Genomic DNA, 23,882 nt, shown 5'->3' with positions numbered 1-23,882 from the left:
GACCCGCAAAGGAAGGGGATGTATTTAGTAATGCAACTTAGAATGTGTAAAGGCACAAGCAAATTGAAATATCTCTCTTCCTGTAAGAAGAAAGTTTTTACTGAAAAGAATTCTCCCCCCCACCAAGAAAAAATAGTGCAGTTTATGCATTGCCTATAAACTTCCTGCAGAAAGACCAGATAGAGTGATGACCCTTCCCTCAGCCAGTGGGTGGTTGTGCACATGTCCATCAGGTGGTGGAGCAGATAATCCTGGCAGAGAGAAACTTCTGTGTTATGCAAGCACAGAGCAGCCAGAAATGCCTGTCCTTCCCCAGTCCCTGCGTACTGGAATGTCACCATTTCCCAAGGCTTCCTTTGAAGCTATTGCCTCTGCAGTGCCTCCCGAGGCCCCTCTCAGAATTAATCACTCCTCTTTCTGTTCTCCCATGGAACATTTATTATTTAACTTGACCTTGGACGTGTGCAGCTCACATGCATTCGAGGATTATAAGTTCATGGAAGAGCTGGTGCTGATTTCTTTGAGCCTTTCACACAGATACCTTGCACAGAACAGACAATTAAAAAACAAGCGTGGAAGCAGAGTAAAGGGAGCATTTCCAGAGGGCTGTGATGGCTGGGACTGAAGTAAATTTAAGAAGATTGCGTGATAAAAAGCCAGTAGAAGGAAATAACTTAGTAGGTAAAGCAAGGAAGATGGCTGCCATGCCATTTCCTCCCTTGCCTATTAGCTCTGTCTATGGAACTGACTTATCCCATTTCCCCCATCAGAGGGCGGGTGAAGGGGTCTTTTCTTTCCTGTCTTCATCCTAGTGTGGTTGGCCTTTAAGAGGTTCTGACAGTTCCCTTTTAAAGTGACACTTGTATCATCACATTAAGGTGTCACATTAAAACAAAGAAAACTTAACTAGAGAGGGTGTGAACTCCTTAAGACTGACAGATTTAATTTTAGTTGGAAGGGGAAAAAAGGACCCAGACTATTTCATTGCAGTCAGTTAAGGTCAGCCACCTAAGTCTGTCAGCAGCAAAAGGATTAACAATGAAGAATCTTAATTCTATGCACTCTTTCTAATAAGTCTTCCTCAAGCAGGAAGTGTTAACTCCCCCCACCAAAAATGAATCATTGCTCTCAAATGGAATGTCAACAAGTAAGCTGTGGAGTGAAGTCATTATTGGCAGACTCATATTTACACATCTGTTATGTTAACAGAATTACAGATACTACTCCTAGAAGAAGATGAATAAATTAAAACAAAAGGGTGCGCATCTTTACTAGAAGCTGATAATTTACGAGGTGTTGAAAGTAACTTGGACAAAGGAAGGAAAAGCAGGGCGTGTTTTGGAGATGCTAAAGAATCCTGACCTGAAGTTTCCACTTGCTGACCCCTTAGGCATCCTGGAGCACTGTGGGGCCCCAGGCACTTGCCTACACTGCGATAGGGTCCCATTGGGTCGATGAGTGCAACTGATGACGGCCATAAATGCAAGACAGAAAAAAAAAGAGAAAAAAAAAAATCAAACTTTATCAAACTGACCTGCTCACCAGGGTAACTATTTCTGCCAAACAAGTTGTGTGCAAGCTGGGTTTCTTCCATTTTGCTACCTATTTTCTTTCTATAGCGGGAACTGCCTGGTGTTTATTACTTGCAGTTAACTTCTTAAGGCAAAAGGAATAACACTGTTTGATAAAGAATATGTACACTAACAGTTTATTGTTTTCTTGTTTTAATATAGGAATTAAATTCCCATACTGCATTTTTAATCTCTAATACATAAGGACTCCTACCACAGTCTCTTAATCATCCTTAAAATTATTTCATCAAACATCCTGCCAATTGTCAAGAATTCTTATAAATGTAATGACTTTTACAAGTTTGTTTTGAAAGATGAGACAGAGGGCCGAAAACCAGGACTACAGGCTTTACTAGAGGAGAAGGACCCTTGCCGGGCTGCCCCGCAAGAAGGAGTAGCAGCAGGGTGCAGAGGGGAACACACCTTTTGAGGGGAGGAATGGGAAGGGATGGGGCTTAGGGTACTTGACACGCGCTGATTGGTGGTTTCATATAAGGCACATGATTAGGCATTTAGGTACTTAGGAATCAAGGGCTTAGGAATTTGGCAGGTGCTGATTGGTGGTTCAATGTACAGTCCATATAAGGTGCCTGGTTAGGTGCTCAGGAATGTCAAGGCTGCAGATGCAGTTTATATAATACTCCGTTCATCAGTTGGGGGAAGGGAGGACCTATCATGTTTTTGTAGATTCCAAATAAGGTCGATGATGTTGCAATTGATAATGGCCCTTAGTTTATTTTAGTATCTAATTCTCTCCCATCTCTCTCCCACATTCCTCGCTAATGTCTTTGTTGAGGAATTTTCTTGTAGAATTTTCCAGTCTTCTTTTGTTTATTGTATCCCTGCTTTAATAACTTTTACTATTTAAGTAAATACAGCACACACACTTGACAGCCATTTCCCTAGACAGAATGAGATGAATATCTTCTTAATCAGAACAACTTCAAACATTAAAAAGTGCCACAGCCAGTTTTGCTAGAGCACACCATTAGGTAACATTCAAGTGTTCCCTGGCCTCTTTCTGTTGTTTCTGTGTGAATAATTATCCTATATACAATAATAAAAGGATAATATGCAAATCAACCAAATGGTGGAATGACCAGTTACTATGATGAGCCCTGACCACCAGAGGGCAGATGCTCAACAAAGGAGTTGCCCCCAGCCTGCAGGCCCCAATTGCCTGGGTCTGCTAGCCAACTCTCGGTCCCCTTTTCCCCGCAGGCAGGCTCTGATCACTTGATGGAGAATGGAGAACTGGGGGTGGGTGGTGGCGGATGCCATAGGTACCAGGCCAAGGTCCTCACCCCGCTAATTGCCCCATACACAGAGGGTGACCCGCAGTAAAGGGTGGGTCCAGCAAGCAGGCGGAATGGCCAACCTCTTGGTCTCTCCCATTGGCCAGCAGGCTCTGATTGCCCAATGGCCAATGGGGAACTGGGGTGGGGGCGGGAAAGATGGCCGTAATCACAGGCCGGGTTTTGGTACCATACCTGTGCACAAATTTTGTGTGTCGGGCCTCTAGTAAAGGTATAAAAAATTAGGGGAGAATATCACTTGGGATGCATGAGGAACAATCAGATTTTCTTCAAAAATTATCACAAATCAACTCTTGTAACCTACATAATGAAAGTACCAATTAAAACAGATGAATGGTTCTGATTGGCAGGGAGAACACTTGTGTAAGAGTCTTATAATTATAAAGAGCTATTCTGTGTGTTTGGGAACTTCACTGAGGCATAAATGCAGGCAGCTTTCATGATTTAATTAAACTAAATATGAGAAAATGAAAAATAGCATGCACCATAACCACAATAAAAACTACAGTAAACTCTAAAAAAAAAAAAAAACTTCAAAATTCTCTTGAGTACCTCTCTCAGTATCTAATGAAAACATATTGATTATTTAAAGACTGAAATGTATTATATAAAATGAGTTTATAGAGATCAAAATTGATTATTGTAGACTCTTAAACCCAGCATACCCTTTGGGAAATATTATTTCAAGAAGAAAAAGTTTTCTGTGGTGTTATAGAGATGTTCGCCAGCAAAGCAGCCTTATATCCCATTTCTGTCACAGAATAAACCTGAGTTTATTTTCAATTATATTTTTCTTACATTATGTACTCTATAGATCACTTGACTTGGTCTATTGTTATTATCATAACATTAAAAAATAAATTCTTAAGGTATAAAGTAGACTGTATATTAACTTAGAAAGAGAATAGCTCTTTGATATAGGACCTATTTGTATTTCTTTAATAAGCAAAATTTTGTAGGGAATGGTGTGCCTGTGGCCAGGAAAATATCACTTTATAAAGTACTTGGTATGCATTAAAGATATAAATTGTGGTTTATTTACTTTCCTGTGTACTGATATGAAGGATTCACTGAAACACTGAATCTCGTTAGAGTATTTACAGGGCTCCCCTAATGACACTAAACCACTATCAAAACCCTGTGTGCTTGAAATTCTTCCCTAATAGGAGAGAAGGATTATTTATCTGCTCAGTATTCCTGTGACCAAAAATCTTCCTGTGACAAGACTGAGATTTTAATGTGAGGCTTTTGTCTGTGTCCCTTAAGCAGAATAAAGTTGAAATTTATTCCCTTTTTATGATATGCTCCTTGCTTTCATTTTAGGCAGATAGAAGTAAGGGGGGAAAAATAGAGCTTTTGGTTTCTGTAAAGTTTGGGTCCACATCTTGCTTTTATTACTTGAATAGTTAGCATTCTTACGACGGTAAGTGATTGAAACCTTAACCTCCTATGTATGTGTGCTCTTTCCCCCTCACATTCTTTAAAACGGGAGCATCATGACATGAATTCTGGCAACTATTGCCTGGGCAGGGGGACTGTAATTCTTATAACACCCATCTTGTTTGGTTCCATGTCCTCCTTTTTCTCCCTGATTCTAATCTCCCCGCCCCCATCTCTTTCTCTTTGATCTCTTTTCCCCCTCAAAGTTTCTCCCTTTTCTTCTACCACCCTCCTTTTGTAAGGCTCTCTCTTTTTTTAAAAAAATATATATTTTATTGATTTTTTGCAGAGAGAAAGAGAGAGGGATAGAGATTTAGAAACATCGATGAGAGAGAATCATCGACCAGCTGCCTCCTGCACACCCCCTACTGAGGATGTGCCCGCAACAAAGGCACATGCCCTTGACCGGAATAGAACCTGGAACCTTCAGTCCGCAGGCCGATGCTCTATCCACTGAGCCAAATCGGTTTCTGCTGTAAGGCTCTTTTTTTAAAGACCAGTCTCTGGAGGTGAAAATGTCCTTCTGATTACCTATCTTCCAGGCTTCACTTTTCAGATTAGAAAAGCCCACTTCAGTGTAATTATCAAACAAGCAAACTAGGGCTGGGGCAGGGACATTGTTTACATCTGCTTTAGCAATATAAGATGATTCATGTTTGAATCACTGTGCATACATCTATTGGAGATTAGTGATGAGGAAATTATGGCTCAAAATATACTGTTGACACAAATATGCATGGTATGGTTAACCAAATAATGTACAAGAAAATGAAGTGATAGTTGTGAAATTAAATGACTAGTAATTTATAACAGAAATTGCCAAACCAATTCGGGACAACAATGATAGATTATTATTCTATCCTTCCTAAAAATTTCAGCAACACTAGCTGCACAATAGGGATTTTGCAATTTCCCAACAGTGTATACTTACCAAACTTTAGAAAACTGACTAGTTAATTTTTATTTTACTTTTAAAACAGATAACAGAAAATCTTTTATATAAAAAGTGCTCAGGATATTTTTTTAACTAAATTGGGTCTTCTTGAGGGTTAATCCATCATGACTGGGTGGGATAGTTTTATGTGATACCTTGGGAAATTTCTATGGAATTTTGTAGTATTTTGTAGACTAATGCAAGCTATATCACTACTGGGGCTCTTGCTTTGTCATAAGTGATCTGATGTCTAAGAAAAACATTTGAATAGATAAAAAGGAATTAAAGATTAATGACTTTCTTCAGTTGTGTTTTTCACAAGCAGTAGCAGGTCGGTCATGTGGGATATTTAAATAACAGATGTGGTATTATGAAGGAAAAATTAAATAGATAAGAAAAAGAAACACAGACCATGAACCTCTGTTATTTGATGACCCCAAATACAATCAGGCACAATAGTTTCATATCATTGCCTTAAAAAGTTATTATCTTATCTAATAAAAGATTAATATGCAAATTAACCACCCCTCCACTACACCCACAAGCCATGCCCACAAGCCTATCAAGAGTGAGTATGTAAATTAACCCAACCAAAATCGCTACAGCCACAGAGCAAGCAGGAGGCTTGGGTTTCCCCAGCAATGGAGGAAGCTAAACTTTCAGCACATCCTGGTGGCCCAGGCCTCCACTCAAGGCTATAAAGTTTCAATTATAGAAGATAAATATATCCCAACAAAAATGGCAGCAGCCACAGAGCTGGAGAGAGCAGAAGGCTTGAATTGCCCTTAGCAATGGAGGAAGCCAAGCGTCCATAGCCCTGGCCTGCCTTGGTCTCCATTCAAAGCTACAAAGTTTCAATTATAGAAGATAAGTAAATCCCAACAAAAATGGCTGCAGGAAAAAAAAAAAATGGCTGCGGCCAAGGAGCAAGCAGGAGATTTGGCTCCTCTCCAGACTACAGTTTCAATTATAGAATATAAATAAATCCCAGATATCAGGGCCTCCGCTTGGGTCACTGGGGGGCATGGCCAGACACTTTCCTGCCTATGTCATTGCCTAATTTTTTATTGTAGTGTTTTTATGGTTGCTTGTTTTAATTTGACCAATAAGAGATTGTTTCTAAAGGTATTAGAAACAATTACATATTGCACATATTTTCTAACAGTATCATCTGTTAAATTTGTTATAAGGTATAGTAACATTTTAATTGTGAATGGGATCTATTGTACTATTATATTTTTCAAATGCTTACTGTGATTATAAAGGAAGCTTATGGTTTTCATAATATGTTTGTATTTTGATACCTTATTGAATTACATTATTACTTACAATAGTTATTTGGTTGATTCTTTTGAGATTTTTTTAGTTGACAGCCATACATCTGCAAATAATGATAATTGTGTATTTTACTTTATGGAATTATACCTCCTTACTTTGTTAAATCTTACTACATTAATAGGAAATTTTAGAATGTCACCTAGAATAAGAATAGTTGGCAATCTTGTCCTTTTTCTGATTTTCTTGAGAATGCCTATATGCACAAAGTAGGCAGGTATTGTGAAGCATGTATTATTCTTCATTTTAAAGATATGACCTAATTTTTTAGCTTGTAATTATTTTTAACAATAAATAGATTTTTGAATTTTAAAGCACTTGGGGCATCTGTGAACTTGATGGTTTATCCCCCCCATTGAACCACCCTTGCATTTTCAAAGTAAATTTTAAACTAATGACTTAGTGTTCTAAACTAGAGGCCTGATGCATGGATTTGTGCACCGGTGGGGTCCCTCAGCTTGTCCTGCGTAGATCAGGCTGAAACTGACTCTCCGACATCCCCCAGGGGATCCTGGATTGCAAGAGGGTGCAGGCCAGGTTGAGGGACCTCACTGAAACCTGTGCACCGGGCCTCTAGTTTGCATATAAGATATTTGGTTAATCTCTTCTACCCTCCACCCTCCCCAAATCCGCTGAGATTCATCAGTCTGTTCCACGTTTCCATGCCTGTGGTTTCTGCTCCTGCATTGAACATCTGCTTCCTGGTGGTCAGTGCACATCATAGCTACCAGTTAAACAGTCAGCTGGTCGGCTGGTTGCTTCAGCTTTTATATATAGAGATACTTGGTGAATTTTGTTTATTTTTCTTTCATATCTTTGTGCATAAATGAATTTAAGACTAATCTGAATTTTATTTTGTGACACTATTATCAATTTTTGGTCTCAGATTAATACTACCTTGGTGTTAGGCATTTCTGAGCTTTGAAAGAATTGTATATGTAATTATATCCTCTTTCTTAGTCATAGTTTTCTGTACATTTGCTTTCCATTTTTCTTGATTTATACTTGCTATGGGCATGCTAGATATTAAATACATCTCTGGATTAAATCCCAATCTTACCTATTTGCTTTTTAAAATCTCATTTTATAGTTATTACTTATTGCTGCTTCCCATGGATCTACTTCTGCAACCTTAGTTAACTTGCTTTAATGTTGACCAATGCAAACTGTCCTTAATTTGCAGCAATTATGTCATCTCTTTCTTGTTTAAAAAAAAATGCAGTTTGGCTACTTTTTGTAAAACCATTTCCGGGTAGAATTGCAAATTTAAAATTTGGTGGTAAATGCAGAGGGAAAATTCCCATCATTTCTTCATTTGCTAAGTTATTGAAACCAAAATGTGCTTACTGGGCATTACTTAGGTGTCATCTTTGTGGGAACTTTGTTCTCTGTTTACAGATATTGCTGTGGTGGAGATGAGTGATGCCTTCCGGCAGCCGTCCTTGTTTTACCACCTTGGAGTGAGAGAAAGTTTCAGCATGGCCAACAACATCATCCTCTACTGCGATGCAAACTCAAACTCCCTACAGTCACTGAAGGTACCTCACTTGTTTACTAAACAGTTACTTTAGGCATCAGTGTTGTAGGGGTACCTCTCTGTCATAAAAAAATAAAAAATAAATAAAAAAATTAAATAGATTATTTATTGAAAGGATGTTAACTAAGTTGTGAAAGTTATATAGAATTCAATGTCGAAATTTGATGGTACGCAGATAGGAAAAAACTTAATGTTGAGTTCTGAGCTCCAGTTAGTGTTACACCTGAGTAGATTGTGTTAATAGGAAGTCAGTACACACACTGGAGGAAGACGAAGAGATTGCATAAGGTGTGGTCAAGCTTCATGCTGTCACCATTGGGGGTTTTGTTGGATGCACCTGCCTTCAACTAGAAATACTATGCTACCTACTGAAAGTACTCCAGAAATTATGTGAGTATCACTAGAAAATTAACATCCTTTTCACAGGGATATGATTTCAATTAAGATAAGTAAGGGGGGATAAAAATTCACTGTCTACAAAATTCAGTGTATCCCATCATTCTCTCCATTTTAGGAATTTAATGACATGAGGGTATATCCTCCATCCAAAATGATTGCCTGGAATGCTTTTGCAAGGCCAGGTGACATTACACTGTGTGATTCTTTGAAAAGCATCTAACAGTTCAGTGAAACTCATGCTGAGCCTCATATTATCATTTCCTTTGTGAAACTTCTGGTTTGCTTTCTGTGCACTTTTTCATCTGTATCTTTCAGTTCCCAAATCAAAGCCAGCCGTGGTATGTGGAGCCCTAAAACCCAGAGCCATATTCCTAATGGTTTAGTAATCGTTATATGAAGATCTCTAACCCCCAATCCATGCAAAAAACGTAGTAGTATTTTGCTTTTTTTGTGAGTATCTAAAGCTTGTATGCCTTTCTCTGAAAAATCTTTAGTTCCTTTTAGGAAATGCATTTTCTAGATGTGAAGCATTGTGCTGGGCATTGATAGGCTATCCCTTTTCAGAATACTCTGAATAGTCTTACGAGATAGATTTATCCCTACTCTGCCTAAACCTCTTTTTCACCTGGAACAATTCTTTAGGAACCCCTGACTTGATTTTACCCCAGTTTTACTCCTTTAATTAATAATTATAAAGTTTTGTGATGGTGTATTTTGCATTATGCTTAAATTGACTTGCTACTATTTACAACATATATTGCAGTTGATGAAGTGAGGTTATTTTATGTGATATTTTATTCAATATTTTTTTGCATTAAGTTTATTTTAAGCAGGCAATATTGTGTTGGACATTTTCACTTTATATTATTTTTATTCTTGCCCTACTGATGATATCTGGTGATTATTTTATGAACATTCTTTACTTGGGGAAATTTTTTAAGTGAATTAAAATTAAATTTGAGAGAAAGAGATAAAGCCAACCTTATCAGAAATTTATATGGAACAACTAAACTGACATTACATTGCTTTCAGCTACACTTTGTATAGAAGCGTTATTGCTATTTTAATAAAATAATTCTTTAAAAAGACTAATCTATCTAAAACATGCTTAGTTAGCTTGTACACAATAGCTGCTAGTTTTTGAGCACTTACTATGGGCCAAGTACTAAGTGCTTTATCTGCATACATTTTCACAGTAAAGTCTTAAAATATCCCTGTCAGGTATATATTCTATCACTATTTTATGAAATTGCAAATTGAGGCTCAAACAAATTCAATCATTTTCCCAAGATGATATAGCTATTAGGGACCAGGTCAGTGTGGCTGCAAAGTCCATCCTCCTTCCCCACTCAACTTTATAGCAATTGCTTCTATTGTAGTTAGAAGGAGATCAGACATTCCTGCTAAGTATGTTTATTTTAAAAAGCCCATCAACTGTGTCTCCTGCATTCCACACAAAGCTATTCTTTCTTTCCTGGTCTTCCTTCTATTAATTTAAGCTTCTGCCATTTTTTAATTTAACTTGTTCCTAGCCCAAATGGGTGTCTGAATGCAGAGGACAAAGGTCTTTGGGATGGAAAGTGTTTTTTTCACTGTAACAATTTCCTCTGAGCTCAAGAAATTCCTCCTACTATTGAGAAAAGTCTGTGTATGTGTGTGCGTGCTTAATTTTATTTATTTCTGTTACACTTAGTTATAGGTGTAACTGTTATCTCTGCCATCTACCAATAAAGAGGAAAACTGCTATGAAATAAGGGAGAACAAGAGATATTTAGAAATAATATGTATGGATATTTGTGGAATAGAAATGGAGGAGAAGACGGGAATCTTACTATATCTGTAATATTATATGTCTAAGTTTAGGTGGTATATACAAGATGTATGATCATTTTTATACATTTGATATACTTGAAATAGTTCATAACTAAGATTTTTAAAAAAAAAAAAAGGAAAGAAAAAGGTTGCTGTACTCTGTCATTTTCTGTATCCATCAGGATAATTTACATACACATTGGGCATTTGAATTCCAAAATACTTTTAGTTTCTTTTTCCCAGCTGCGATTAGAAAGCCTCAGATGTATTGATATTTGGGCTTTTCTGCACTAAGATATCTTTATTCCCATTTTATCCATGAGAATGAATGTTTCTCTAGAAATCGATGTGCATATCAGTTAGGCTGACATGGTTTTGTTTTTTTAAACAGAATGATTATGTGAGATTATCCCTTGTTCAAGAAATTTAGTTGTATTTTTCTTTTAAATCATTAGTTGAAAAGTTGCTTTATCAATGGATTTTCCAGAAATTACCTCTTTCCCCAAAAAGACATGAATGTCAGGTAGCGCAGAAGAAAGTTGAATCATTTCTGAAATAAGTAAAGTAAAAGAACAAGAGTGTTTGATTTTTCTGTCCAATGTTGTAAATTATGATGATTGTACCAGTCTCTAGTAAATTGGTGGGGACACCAAGGTAAGTTTTGCAATTAATAATAACTTGAATTTCAATTGAATCGTTACCTCTGGTAAATCTACTCAGATTCCAGAGTGTTATTAAACCCATAAGAACTTTTATTTTGCTTTTACATTATGACCTCTTTTTCTTAACATTTTATCTCTTTTACCAAGGTAAATAGCTAAGATGAATTTAGTTTTAGGTTGAATTTAGTATATGAAATTAAAATTTGTATTTTTTTCTAAGGATTTGATTCTTTTACTTTAACAATTATTTTTTACTACATTCTTTTCAATACTTGAAAGTAACACCTAACTTGCTCAGTGGTACAGAGTATATGGTAAATATTAGGAGAGACGGTAATTTGAAAGTATGATCCTATAAGTTGGTCCGAAGGTTGTGGGTTATTGTTAAGCTGAAAGTATGATCCTATAAAGTAGTGTAACAATTTGTGCGCCAGAAGCATTGGCCCTGCCCCTTTTAACATTCCCTCAAGTGTCTTGCTCACTTGAGGACCCACCATTGACTTGTAAACCATGGGCCTCTGTACTCTCTCTACCCAGTTCAGCATAGTCATCACATACATTTCCTCTTACTATTTCATGGCAAGTTTTTTCCATTCTGTTGACAGAAAAAACAGTCTTATTCTTTTATTTTACTTATTTCAGAAATGATTCAACTTTCTTCTGAGCTACCTGGCATTCATGTCAGTTTGGGGAAAGAGGTAATTTGGGGGAGGAGCTGTTAAGTTATACATGTGAGCACTGCTGTATCAAGATTTTTTTTTTTTTTTACCATCTTGAATTGACAAACTAGATTATTTATTTAGAGGAAGTGATTTCCTAGTTGTAGAATCCATCCCTGAGGTTTTGAAAAGGGCTTGGGACTGGAGAATCCAGTTTTCTTTCATGTCAATTAATAATACTCCCATTTTCTAAGAAATTGTTACTCGATAAGGTATGCCCTTGTTGTCCTAATTCCTCCTTTGCCTCCCTATCCCTTCCACCCCCAGCTCACTGTTGTAGCATTTATTACCATTTGTCAAAGGGAGAGGGAACACTGTGCTACATTGTAAATGGAAGAGGTCATCCTATCACTGGGTTAGCACCAGAATTTGTTATATGTTTAGAGACTTTCATCACAGGCCCATGCGTTTGAATACCTTAAAGAGCAAGAATAAATATCTTTGCACACAGAAAATGAGAGTCAGAAAGCCTCCTGACTCCCACCCAAATGGAGCAAATTCTGTTTCCTTTCATTTATTGTAAATTAATGATCCTTTCATTGGACTTGATTTTTGTGGCACTCCAAATCACCATCCTATTTGAGTCCTTTTAGAATGCACCCTTGAAATGATTATTGAAATTTAAGAGTAAAATGTAATTTAGTATACAGAAATTCATTATACCTATAACTTTTCAACAATTTTTAAAGCAATACCTGTACTTTAATTAGATGGTCCAGTTAGGCATTGCTGAAAGAAACAGCTGGTGTCAAAGAAGAGGAAGTTAATTATAATTATTGCAACACATTATAAGGAGAAGTTCTTCTTAGGGAGCTATTTCAAATGCTGTGTGTACAAAAATATCACTCATCAGCATCCCAACCCAGTTTAAAGACATGTTTCTACTTACAGTAGAGTTCTCCCACCAAGATATATTTATTAAACAAGAAACAGAATTAAGAGGGAAGGCCAGCCAGCAGGGTTCGATTCCTGGTGAAGGTATATGCCTAGGTTTTGGGCTTGATCCCCAAGATGGGGCATACAGGGGACAGCCGATCACTAATTCTCTCTTATCATTGATGTTTCTATCTTTCTCTTTCTCCCTTCTTCTCTGAAATCAATAAAAATATATATATATATTTTTAAATTGAGGGAAGTGGACTAGAATTTCTTTTAGGATTGCTTTCCAGCTTTGGTGCAATTTAACTTGACTCTTGGTATAGGTTGTTTTAATTGACGGTTGCTTATATCAAGAGAAGGATGTGTTCTTACCCCTGGTCACAAAATAACACAGGTACAAAATCTTTCTATATCTGGAAATACAGGAGTTGAGTTGTGATTGTTTGCTTTGATAATATTAATACATACAGCTTTAAAATGCTTGAAATACTTTCATAAACTTACTTCGTTTATTTAAATACAGCCCAATGAAATAGACAAAGTTAGGTATTTACTATATAGATGGGACAGATAGAAAATATTTTCTTAACAGATGAGAAATAAACTTAGAGCCCTAACTGGTTTGGCTTAGTGGATAGAGCGTTGGCCTGCAGACTGAAAGGTCCCAGGTTCGATCTGTTCAAGGGCATGTATGTTGGTTGCAGGCACATCCCCAGTGGGAAGTGTGCAGGAGGCAGCTGATCAATGTTTCTCTTTCATCGATGTTTCTAACTCTCTATGCCTCTCCATTCCTCTCTGTAAAAAAAAAAAAAAAAAAAATCAATAAAATATATTTTTAAAAAAGAAATAAACTTAGAGAGATAGAAGGGGACTTAGAGGCACACACAGCTAATAAATGTCAGAGCAGAGCAAACCCCATCTTCTTGGAGCTGTCATCAAGGACATTTTCATCTAAATCTGTCTATAAATGTCATATGTCCTATAGAAATATGATTTTCTAGCTTTTTGTTAGATTATTGAGTCGTATTTCTAACCTTGAGCTTTTATGCTGGTATTTGCATAACACGTAAGCACAAATGTAATTTTATGTAAGTTTTCTTACATAAAAGATGGGTCAGTTCTGTGACACCTGTGTGGGAGGATTCTTTCTAAGCCTTCTCAGCTTTATTTTAGCAGCATGGGGGAATGGTAAGGTGAGTCCCATCTTGTCAGTGAAGCCGAGGGTGTTCACAACAGCCAATCTGGTATTTCCCTGTCCTCCTTTGAAGCGCTGAAATTAGGGAGAGGAAGGAACTGGGGAGTATAAGAAATCTCTCTCTTCTCCCCAACTTTAGTGGGAAAAATTGCCATGTTCTTCTGGGACAGAAAGAGGGGTCAGAAGGGAAGACCAGGAAAGTCACCAGCCGGGCGCTATGTTCTTCCCTGGCCAAGAACTCCCAGCGCCTTGCCTTTCTTCCTGAAATCGGGATCCTGGGTGCTCATCCTGCTTCTCCCACCCTAAGTGGATTCGACTTAGCAACCCCACACCAGCTGTTCCTTCCTTGGCTGTAATTACCCACATTTTAGGCACGAACATGTTCCAATTTTGGAGATATTCCATTTATTTATCCTTAAAATGACCTCTTCAAAGTTAATTTTTCCCTAATAGCTATTAAAAGTTGTCTTCATCTTCTTGGAACGAGACCTAAACTAGATTTTTTGTCTTGCTTCCTTATTTGGTTATCAAAGGATACTGGAAAATTGAAAAAAAACACACACACTTTTTTTTTTTTGCTTATTTTTGGTACCGCTAAAGACTATACTGACCAGAAGTCCCCTAAAGATTTCATACATAATACCTTAATGAAAAAATGAAGAAGAAAAAAGATTTCATAAAATTATGAAGTTGTAATAGGGCAATGCATCTCCAGAAACATCCTCTGATAAGGAGCTGAAATTTATGTTTATTTATTTTTAATATATTTTATTTATTTTTTACAGAGAAGTAGAGAGAGGGATAGAGAGTTAGAAACATCAATGAGAGAATCATCGATCAGCTGCTTCCTGCACACCCCCCACTGGGGATGTGCCCACAACCAAGGTACATGCCCTTAACCAGAATCGAACCTGGAAACCTTCAGTCCACAGGCTGACGCTCTATCCACTGAGCCAAACTGGTTTCGGCTATATTTATTTTATCTTTATATTTCTAGGCACCTAGATGAGATACTTCCATGAAGTGATGTGAAATATAGCAGTTGTGTCTCAAATTTATTCCCCTTCCTCCTTTTATTTATTTTAACGGGTTTAGTACAAATTAAGCTTTCACTATTCTGCTTCAGTAGGTAGATAGCTTTTGAGGTCTTGTTTGCTATTTATTTGTATGAGTTAAAATGCACAAATAGTATTGTTTTTGTCTTTTCAGTTGTTACCTCATTTGAAGTTATATCATAAACCGAGTGTCTTCTTCAAGAGAACAATTTATATCTAATTAGCTTCTATAAGACATAAGCAATAGTTCATAAGAATTCAATAGATTCCTATACTGCTCACCTGCCTTCTGCCTGCCTGATTGCTCCTAACCACTTTCCCCTACCTGCCTGATCACCCCTAACTGCTCTCCCCTGTGGTCTGATCATCCCTAACTGCTCTCCCCTGCTGACCTGATCGCCCCCTAACTGCTCCCCTGTCAGCCTGATCACCCTTAACCTCCTCTGCCTCTGCCCCTGCCACTGTGGCTTTGTCCAAAAGGATGTTCAGAAAGACATCCAGAAGATATCTGGTCTAATTAGCATATTACCCCTTTATTAGTATAGATAGGGACCAGAGCCTTTAGCTCACTCAGTTCTCACCACAAGTGACAAGTCACCTCCTGTGATTACCACTTCCATTCCTGTGCCTGGTGCATTAAAAGAGAGATGATGGTAGAGTAGCTCCAGTGCAGGGCATGGGGGCATCTCTCCTTCTGGTGACACAAGAACAGTGTTGACTGTGATGGGCCTTTAGCTAAAAGCAGAATGATAGAACACAGAGTTGTAAGAGACCAGCGGTCACTCAACCTTACTCGCAGTATGATACTTTACAGAGAGGTGAAATAACACCTGGCTATTCAGGAGCAGGCCAGAACTTACACATATCCACCCAGAACATAGTTCAGTATCTTATACATTCATTAACTTATTTATTCATGTTCTCATTGGGTACCTACTCTGTGCCATTCAATTTGCTTGGCTGTTTGTGGGGTACAGATATGAACAAAACATGGCCCTGGCATCCAAGATGACTCACGCTGTGGGATGGGGGACTCATATAAAGAAACATTTGCAGTTAGTACAGGCAGTGCTGTCATAGAGGTGTATATGAGGGTTAGTGGCAGCCAAAATATGGAATTATCTACTTCTTTTGGGAAGATAGATATCATAGAAGACAGTGAAGGTCAGCTTCACAGAAAATGGTTTTTTTATGCTGTGCACAGGGGATGCTATTAGGCAGAGCATTGAAGAGAAGGGCTTTTCCTTGTTACTTAGAGGAGAGAGGATCTTCCTATCAAGGGAACAGTGTAAGAAAGGCTGTCATTTACTGCTCTGGAGACATGTATCATAAATCAGATTTTGAAAATTCTTCATACTGTGTCCCTGATTTTGTTGATTATCCAACATTTTTCTTTTTAACCTATATAATAAAAAGCCAATATGCAAAGTGACCGAATAGCAAAATGGCCTGTCGCTATGAGATGCCCTGACCACCAGGGGAAAGATGCTCAACACTGGAGCTGCCCCCTGGTGGTCAGTGTGCTCCCACAGGGGGAGCACTGCTCAACCAGAAGCCGGGCTCATGGCTGGTGAGCACAGTGGCAGTCGTGGGAGCCTCTCCCGCCTCCACGGCAGCACTAAGGACTCCTTTGAGGCAGACATCCCCAGAGCAGTCCCAGACTGGGAGAGGGCACAGGCCGGGCTGAGGGACCCCTGCCCCAGTGCACGAATGTTGTGCACTGAGTCCCTAGTTTTATAATAATAGTTTATTCAGAGACCTGTGCATGTATGTGTATACGTCTGTGTGTGTGCATATGGGCATGATTGTGTGAACACAATAGCTGCTTGTGAAACACCTGTAAGAAAAAACTCCGTCGACCTTTCCCTACTATGTCACTCATCTGTCTCTTGATTTCCATTCCCCGGGCACCACCATTGCCCAAGGCCTTATTGTGAGGTCCCTGGACTTTTGCAATAGTTACCTAAATACATTTCCCGTCCAATGTGAAATACAGCCACTAGTTAATATTTTAAAAACTTCAACAAGTTTTATGTCTTATTTGTCTTTCTTGGGTAATACATTCACCTGGGTAATACATTTAAAAATTTTTAAGTGCAAAAGAATGTGTGGTATAGGGGAAAGTCACTCTCTTTCCTTGTTCTTCAGCCAGCCAGCTCCCCTCTTCATTGGAAACATCTGTTATTAGTTTCTTGTCTATCCTTCAAGAGATATTTTATCATTGTACAACTTAGAATTTTATTTTTCTCCCTTTTATACATAAATAGGAGCAGAGAGTAAAAACCATTCTAGCCCTGGTTAGAGCGTTGAACAGTGCACCAAAAGGTTGTGGGTGTGATTCCCTGTCAAGGGCACCTACCTAGGTTGTAGGCTTGTGTGAGACCAGTTAAAGTGTCTCTCTCACATCAATGTATCTCCCTCCTTTTCTCCCCTACTCCCACTCTGCTCCCTCCCTCCCTTCCACTCTCTGAAAAAATATCTTTGGGTGAAGTTTAAAAACAAAACAAAACACCATTCTGTACTTTGCTCTTTCTTCACTTAGCAGTATATCTTGGAGATATTTCCATATCACTACATAAAGAACTTCCTCATTCTTTGTTTGGCTGCATTGAAGTTCATTGTATGGTGGTATCATAGTGGATTCAACCAGTTTCTAGTTGATAGATGTTTATTTTGTTCCCAACCTTTGCAGTTAGAAAAGTATTCCCTGTGTGTTGACACTTCATTATGAATATGGCTCAGCTTAAAAAACACTTTGCCCAATGCCCACAGAACAGAGTACTATATTTTGGCAACCAAAACTCTCTTCAATGACTTTCTAATCTTATTATTTGTGCTTTCCAAAATGAACTGTCTGCTTTAGTCCAAAGGTTACATTTAAGACCTTTTTCAAATACTTCATTAATTTTCTCTTCTATACTTCCCCAAATGAACTGTCTTCTTTAGCCAGTGATAATATTTGTTCTTCCCTAAGTGGGCCTTTGCTGTTCTTACTCCTCTAGCTATGATCCTCACCTCCCAGCCTTGCCTTTGGAAGTTGTGTCTGTTCTTCTTGGCTCATCTTGAGTTCTGCCCTCCCTGCTGATCTTCTCAATTCTTAATAACATCTTCTTTCTCTTAGAAACCCCACTTGATGTACTAGTATATACTCTTTTGACTTAGCATGTGTGTGCACATATGCATGTGCAACTAGGCTTATGATATTTCTTTTTAAATGTGTACACGTCCTTTTTTATCAGCAAGATTGTGAAGTATTGAAGGTTTTTCAGTTATGTATTTTATGGCTCTCAAAATTACTCAGCACAATTCCTTTCTCTGTAGATTTTTGTTGACTTATCTGTTATCCTTAAACATTCAGAAGTCTTACATCCTGCTCTAAGCCAAGGCCCTCATTGGATTCCCTTGCCACCATGTTGATCCTGGGATGAAGAATGATGGCTGGTCCCCTAAATTTTGTATGGCTCTTCTCTCACCTGCCACAGCTGGCTTCTCTTACTTTCTTTTTAATATACTTTTATTGATTTCGGAGAGGAAAGGAGAGGGAAAGAGAGATAGAAACATCAACGATGAGAGACAGTCATTAACCGGCTGCCTCCTGCACGTCCCCTACTGGGGATTGAGCCCTCAACCTGGGCATGTGCCCTTGACTGGAATCGAACCTGAGACCCTTCAGTCCACAGGCCAGTGCTCTATCCATTGAGTCAAACTGGTGAGGGCCTGGCTCCTCTTCTTAGCCACCCTTGAGGCTTCACAGATGTCTTACATTTCCTGTTTCCATGACAACGTGCATACCTCCTTTTCCAATAAACTATTCTATTATCTTTTTTTCTAAATTATGATTCCTCACCCTCAGTGAAGCCTTTATACTTCAGGCTTTTCTAGATTCTCCTGGACGATTCTAGTCACTTTAACATTTAGGAATAATAATGATGATAGCTAGCTTTATCAAGAGCTTTCTATGCACCAGGCACATTATTTGCATGATCTCATTCCTCACAGCCTAAAAGACAGAGATACTGCCTGCAACATGTTTATTGAATTCTGTTTCTTGTTGAATAATACATAATCATGTTTATGATTATTTATTGACAGGTGTCCTTACTCTCTGTGTGTGGACTGGCCCATTTTGATAAATGGCCAATGCCCTTTATTTCCAGCTGCCCTGGAGGCAGCATGCTGCTTGGTCTCCTCCCATGGTATGAGTGAGGTTGTACTTATTCAGGCAAATCCAACTCATTTTAACAGTTTCCAAAAAGATCATGGCTGTAATTTACATCTGCATATTCTGCCAAAATGATTCTTAGATTATTCAGTTTGGGGATTTTACATATTTGTGTTGTTTTTTGTGCTCTCCCCACTCTGCTCTGTCAGATTATTAAAGTCTCATATGCAAAAACATATTTTACACTCCCTGAAATCTCTAATTGCTAATAAAATTATTAACACATAATTTCCCATAAAGTATGGTTCAGTTAATTAATTTAATTAATTAGTTTTGTATTGACATCTTTACTTTTTTCCCCCCCAGGAAATCATTTGCCAGAAGAATACTGTGAGTATTTTACTTAACCCTTCTAGAAACTTTATATTTTCTTTTCCATCAACTAATTTGTTATTTTCATCTCCACAAAATTTTAATTTCTGTCTCTTTACAGTTTCTGATATATCCATATAGATATGATAATTTTATCTAAATATTCATTTATAGTAAGATTTCATTTATAATATTGGAAGGTGACACTGATACCTGCTTTTTAAAAAGTACATAATTACCTTTTTGAAAAAATTTGCAAAGTACATCAATTTTGTGGGATTATGAATGATACTAAAGCAACATACTATATATACACAGATACACATATGTGTTTGCATGTATGTATATCTAAATATATAATATAAGCTATATATAAAATTATAGATATAAATATACACATAAATACCTGCACATATCTATACTTATAGTAGAGTAATATGCAAATTGGTCTGGGACACTGTCATGTAATGACTGAACAGCAGGAGGACTGGGCAGCGAGCTACAAGCTTCAGATAGCTACAGGAGGGCGGGACAGCGAGCTATGTGTAGTGAGATACGAGCGATGGTGAGCGGGGTGGCCAGCTGAGGCAAGCTGCAGTGAGCTTCTCGCACATGGATTCGTGAGCAGGGCCACTAATATAGATATATTTATATATGCATAATTCTATCTAATTTATCATCTATTTATCAATAGAGGTTGATTTTAAGTTCTTAAGTCTTGTATCTATTTTTGAGATAACACTACAAAATTCCTATCCTCCACACAGCATTAAACAAAAGTTAAATAGTGACAGAAATAAAATTTTTAAAATGTTTAAATGCCTGAAGAAAAAGAACATACAGGTGAATGACCTGTCATACCAATGGTTGTATTTTTTATTTTGGCAAGTAAGTCAGTGTTTGAAAACTTTAAAGAATGTATCTCTGCAATTTAGAGTAGAAATAATATACTATAAATATCTGCATGATTCAATTTAAGATGATAACATTAAAAGTACAATTGATAGCTTTTCTGTAGATCAGAAATGTAAAAGCTTATGGTTAAGGTTTTACCAGGTCAGAGACTCATTGCAGCATAAATAATGCTGCCATTATGAACTCATTCTGCATTCAACAGGAAATGAACAATTCTTGCTTCATGCATCAATTCGGTGTAACAGATTTCATTAAACAAATATTGATTGAGCATGTACCATGTGCAAAGCTTTGGGCTGGTACCACAGGGATTCACAAAGGAGGTTAAAAGTGAAAACCACCACATTTCATAGCTGCTTTGTGAGACAACAAATGAGAAGTGCCAGAGTCTACTTAGGGGCAAAAGCCAGTAAACAAATAAACAAGCAAGCCAATTAGAAAATTAACATAAGGCAACATGCTAAAGAGTGGGTGACCATTACATCAAGTGGTCATGGAAGGTCTTTCAGAGGAGGTAGCAAGTACTATCTGAGCCCTGAATGGTAGGTTTGGATGTGTGGAGAAGCAGGCTTATAAGATGACCAAAGACTGAACATTATGACCAAGTTGCCATTGATTTGAGTAAGCAGCTGTTTTAGGTGCTGGGAGTCTTTATCAAAAATTGAGTATTTTGAGCATATATTTCAATATATTTGAATGTGAGAGCATTTCTTCCCAGAAGCATAATTCATTTGCCACACATGCTTATGTTCATTTTTATGGATTTTTAAAAAATTAAATACAGAAATGGCATTATTTTAATTAAAACAGTGAAGATAATTAGAATAAGACTAGATTTTGAGCTTTGAGTTTTTATAGCCATGGAAACAAGCATGGGCTCAAGGGATTGGCATTGTTATTTTATGACCATGCCTTAGTGTTTTGAAATTTAAGGAAATATGGTCCTTTTAAAAGCAGTAAAAAAAAAAAAAAAAAAAAAAAAAAAAAAAAAAAAGTGTTTTGTTTGTTTGTTTGGGGTTTTTTTGTACCTGTGATGTCTGTTCTTGATCACACAGTGGTTGGTTTGTGTATTTTTAAAATCCTCACCTGAAGATATGTTTTTATTGATGAAAGAGAGAGAGAGAAAAAGAGAGAGAGAGAGAGAGAGAGAGAGAGAGAGAGAGAGAGAGAGAGAGAGAGAGAGAGAGAGACATTGATTGGTTGGGTTGCCTACATATGTGCCTTGTCTGAGGACCATAGCTGCAACCTAGGTATGTACCCTGCCTGGGAATCAAACCTACAGTCCTTTGTTGTACGGGACAGTGCTCCACCAACTGAAACACCTGGCCCCGGCACAGTTGCTGTTATTTTGTTTTGGATCATTAGTGACTTCAAACTCTGGGATTGGTAGCAATCTTGTAAGCAGAAATTGCAGTTATAATATTTCTAAGTTCTATATGAGCCCACTTGGGAAATAAATGTTTCCATATTATTTTGAAAAAGTGCTTTCCTCGGCAGTTTATATATTTTTTTTAAAAAAAGAACATCTTACAACCAACTCCCATACTTTCCCCCCACTGCACCCCTAGTAATATGCCTGTGCCTCCTCCAGCTTCTCAGCCTCTCCTGTTTTTCTTTTTTGTTGTTTTTGTTTGTTTGTTTTTTAACAACAGTGGGAAACTTGGGGGGGGGGGATTTATTGCCTCATAAACATAGGCAATAAAGTGCAGTGAGGCCAGGAACTTAGAAAAACCTTAGCATGCAGGGTATTGTGAACAAGAATTAGGAATCCATTTTTCTCTGCTGTTTGCATGACTCTCATTTTTCTCTCTTTGCTCCTACACTGCTCAGCACACACCCAGACATCTGATAGTCATTCTCTCCCAGAATTCGTTTTGCACAAATGTAAATATTATTCCCCAATGCCCAGTATTGCAACAGCGGTGTGTTATATTTCACGTCTTATACACAAATGCACGTGGTATTAAGGCTCCTGAGGATACAGAACTTGATCCATCAGCAGAAGAATAATATTCTGAAGCTCATATCACTTTTCTAGTTCATTGTCTTTCCATCTTTTTTCCTCCTGCTTTTGTGACTTAGAAGATTCAGAGCACTTTATTTTGTGATTTTGTTATAGTGCTTATCTAAAACAGAAGCATTTGATTCTGTTGCTCTTTTATAACCTATTCATAGTTTAATCTTTGGAAAACAGCCTCTGACTGTCCTGCCTTTCTTTTCTGCCCGGGCAGTGGCTTGTGTAAAAGGATTAAATTGGTGGTTGTGCTATGGAATCTCAGCAACATTTTAAAAGCAAGATATGTTGATTCCCCCTCTCTCTGACTAGTCTTCCAATTATTGTTGCCTGAAGGAGGAGAACTTGAGAAAGGAACACCTTTGTGTTCTTGATTTAAAAATCAAACATCAACCTCCGGAAGTTCTTCTCATGCTTTTAAAGGGAAGCCAGGTTTCTGCTTCATTGCCTTCCATACAAGCAGTGCCTCAAAGAATACAATGTTCGTAAATAATTAAGTCTGGCCACTAGGGCACTTGGAACTTCTTGTCTGTTTGCTATGTGACAGTAACTTGGCTCATGCAGGGTTCAAGGAAGGTGACCTGAGGCAAAGGGTTGGCATGCCAGCATGTAAAGGACACTGGAGAGGGTGCCCAGGCCTCTAGTGATAATGGCAAACCCTCTGGGGAAAGAGGCCCTGGCTGGAGTCCCACACACAGCACAGACCGGCTGTGACCTCCCAAAGCCTTACCTGTTTTCTCACCTGCAAAACAGAGACCGTAGCAGCTTTTTCAGTGGTTGTTGGGAACTGTGACCGCTCATTCCCTGGCGCATGCCAGTGGCAAATAAATGTTTGCTCTCATTCGTTTATACCTGAGGGTCAGAGCAGGGATGTTTTGTTCTCTGAAAGGCTGATACGGCTGGGAACTCCCTATGCTCCCTGGGAGTTTTCCACATATTCTAATTTTCAGTCCTTTCATTTTCCTTTTTTCTAATTTTCAGTCCTTTCATTTTCCTTTTTTCTGTGTTTTTTCCTTTAGAGGTCTCTTTCCTGGGTTTGTGTTTTTGCTTGAAACTCTTTTATGTTCCAATCATGTATTTCTAACTTTATTTTGGGTATTTTCTCTTTGGGTATCCTGCTCCCCTAAAATCCTGGCCTCTCTAAAAGTGAACATTTCACCCTTCCACCCCAAAACAAACCTCAGCTTCGTTAAAAATACACATATATTTTTATTGACTTCAGAGAAAAAAAGAGAGGGAAAGAGAGATAGAAGCATCAGTGATGAGGGATAATCATTGATCGGCTGCCTCCTCCATGCCCCACACTGGAGATGGAGCCCACGACCTGGGCATGTGCCCTGAGCAGGAATCAAACTGACTTCCTGGTTCATAGGTTGACATTCCACTACTGAGCCATGCCTGTTGGACCAAACCTCAGCTTCTTAACCTTCTTCCCGTATATTGATGGGAAGTCAGTTCTGTTTGATTAATTGCTTGAAATATAACAAGTGCTCCCGAGTGCAGAATGTCCATAAATGCTTAAGTCTGGTTGTGCTTTCTGAATTCTTACTGTGGAGCAACCTTTG

At 38.1% G+C, this 23,882-nt stretch overlaps 1 protein-coding gene across 2 annotated transcripts in view; it reads left to right on the top strand.

Annotated features, from left to right (window-relative positions):
- MAP3K5 (mitogen-activated protein kinase kinase kinase 5) overlaps positions 1–23,882 on the top strand; it is a 156,437-nt gene that overhangs the window by 39,522 nt on the left and 93,033 nt on the right. Inside the window, exons 2-3 of one of the 2 annotated variants that reach the window (XM_036414285.2) lie at positions 7,995–8,134; positions 19,383–19,406. In XM_036414285.2, coding sequence (XP_036270178.1) covers positions 7,995–8,134; positions 19,383–19,406 — 164 coding nt within the window. The remainder of the gene's footprint in view (positions 1–7,994; positions 8,135–19,382; positions 19,407–23,882) is intronic. The other variant, XM_036414287.2, reaches the window with a different exon arrangement.

Source organism: Pipistrellus kuhlii, unplaced genomic scaffold (genome assembly GCF_014108245.1).
Source record: "Pipistrellus kuhlii isolate mPipKuh1 unplaced genomic scaffold, mPipKuh1.p scaffold_m20_p_5, whole genome shotgun sequence".
Lineage (NCBI taxonomy): Eukaryota > Metazoa > Chordata > Mammalia > Chiroptera > Vespertilionidae > Pipistrellus > Pipistrellus kuhlii.
The sequence above is the reverse complement of the archived record's forward strand: the minus strand, read 5'-3'. Positions and strand labels throughout refer to the sequence as shown.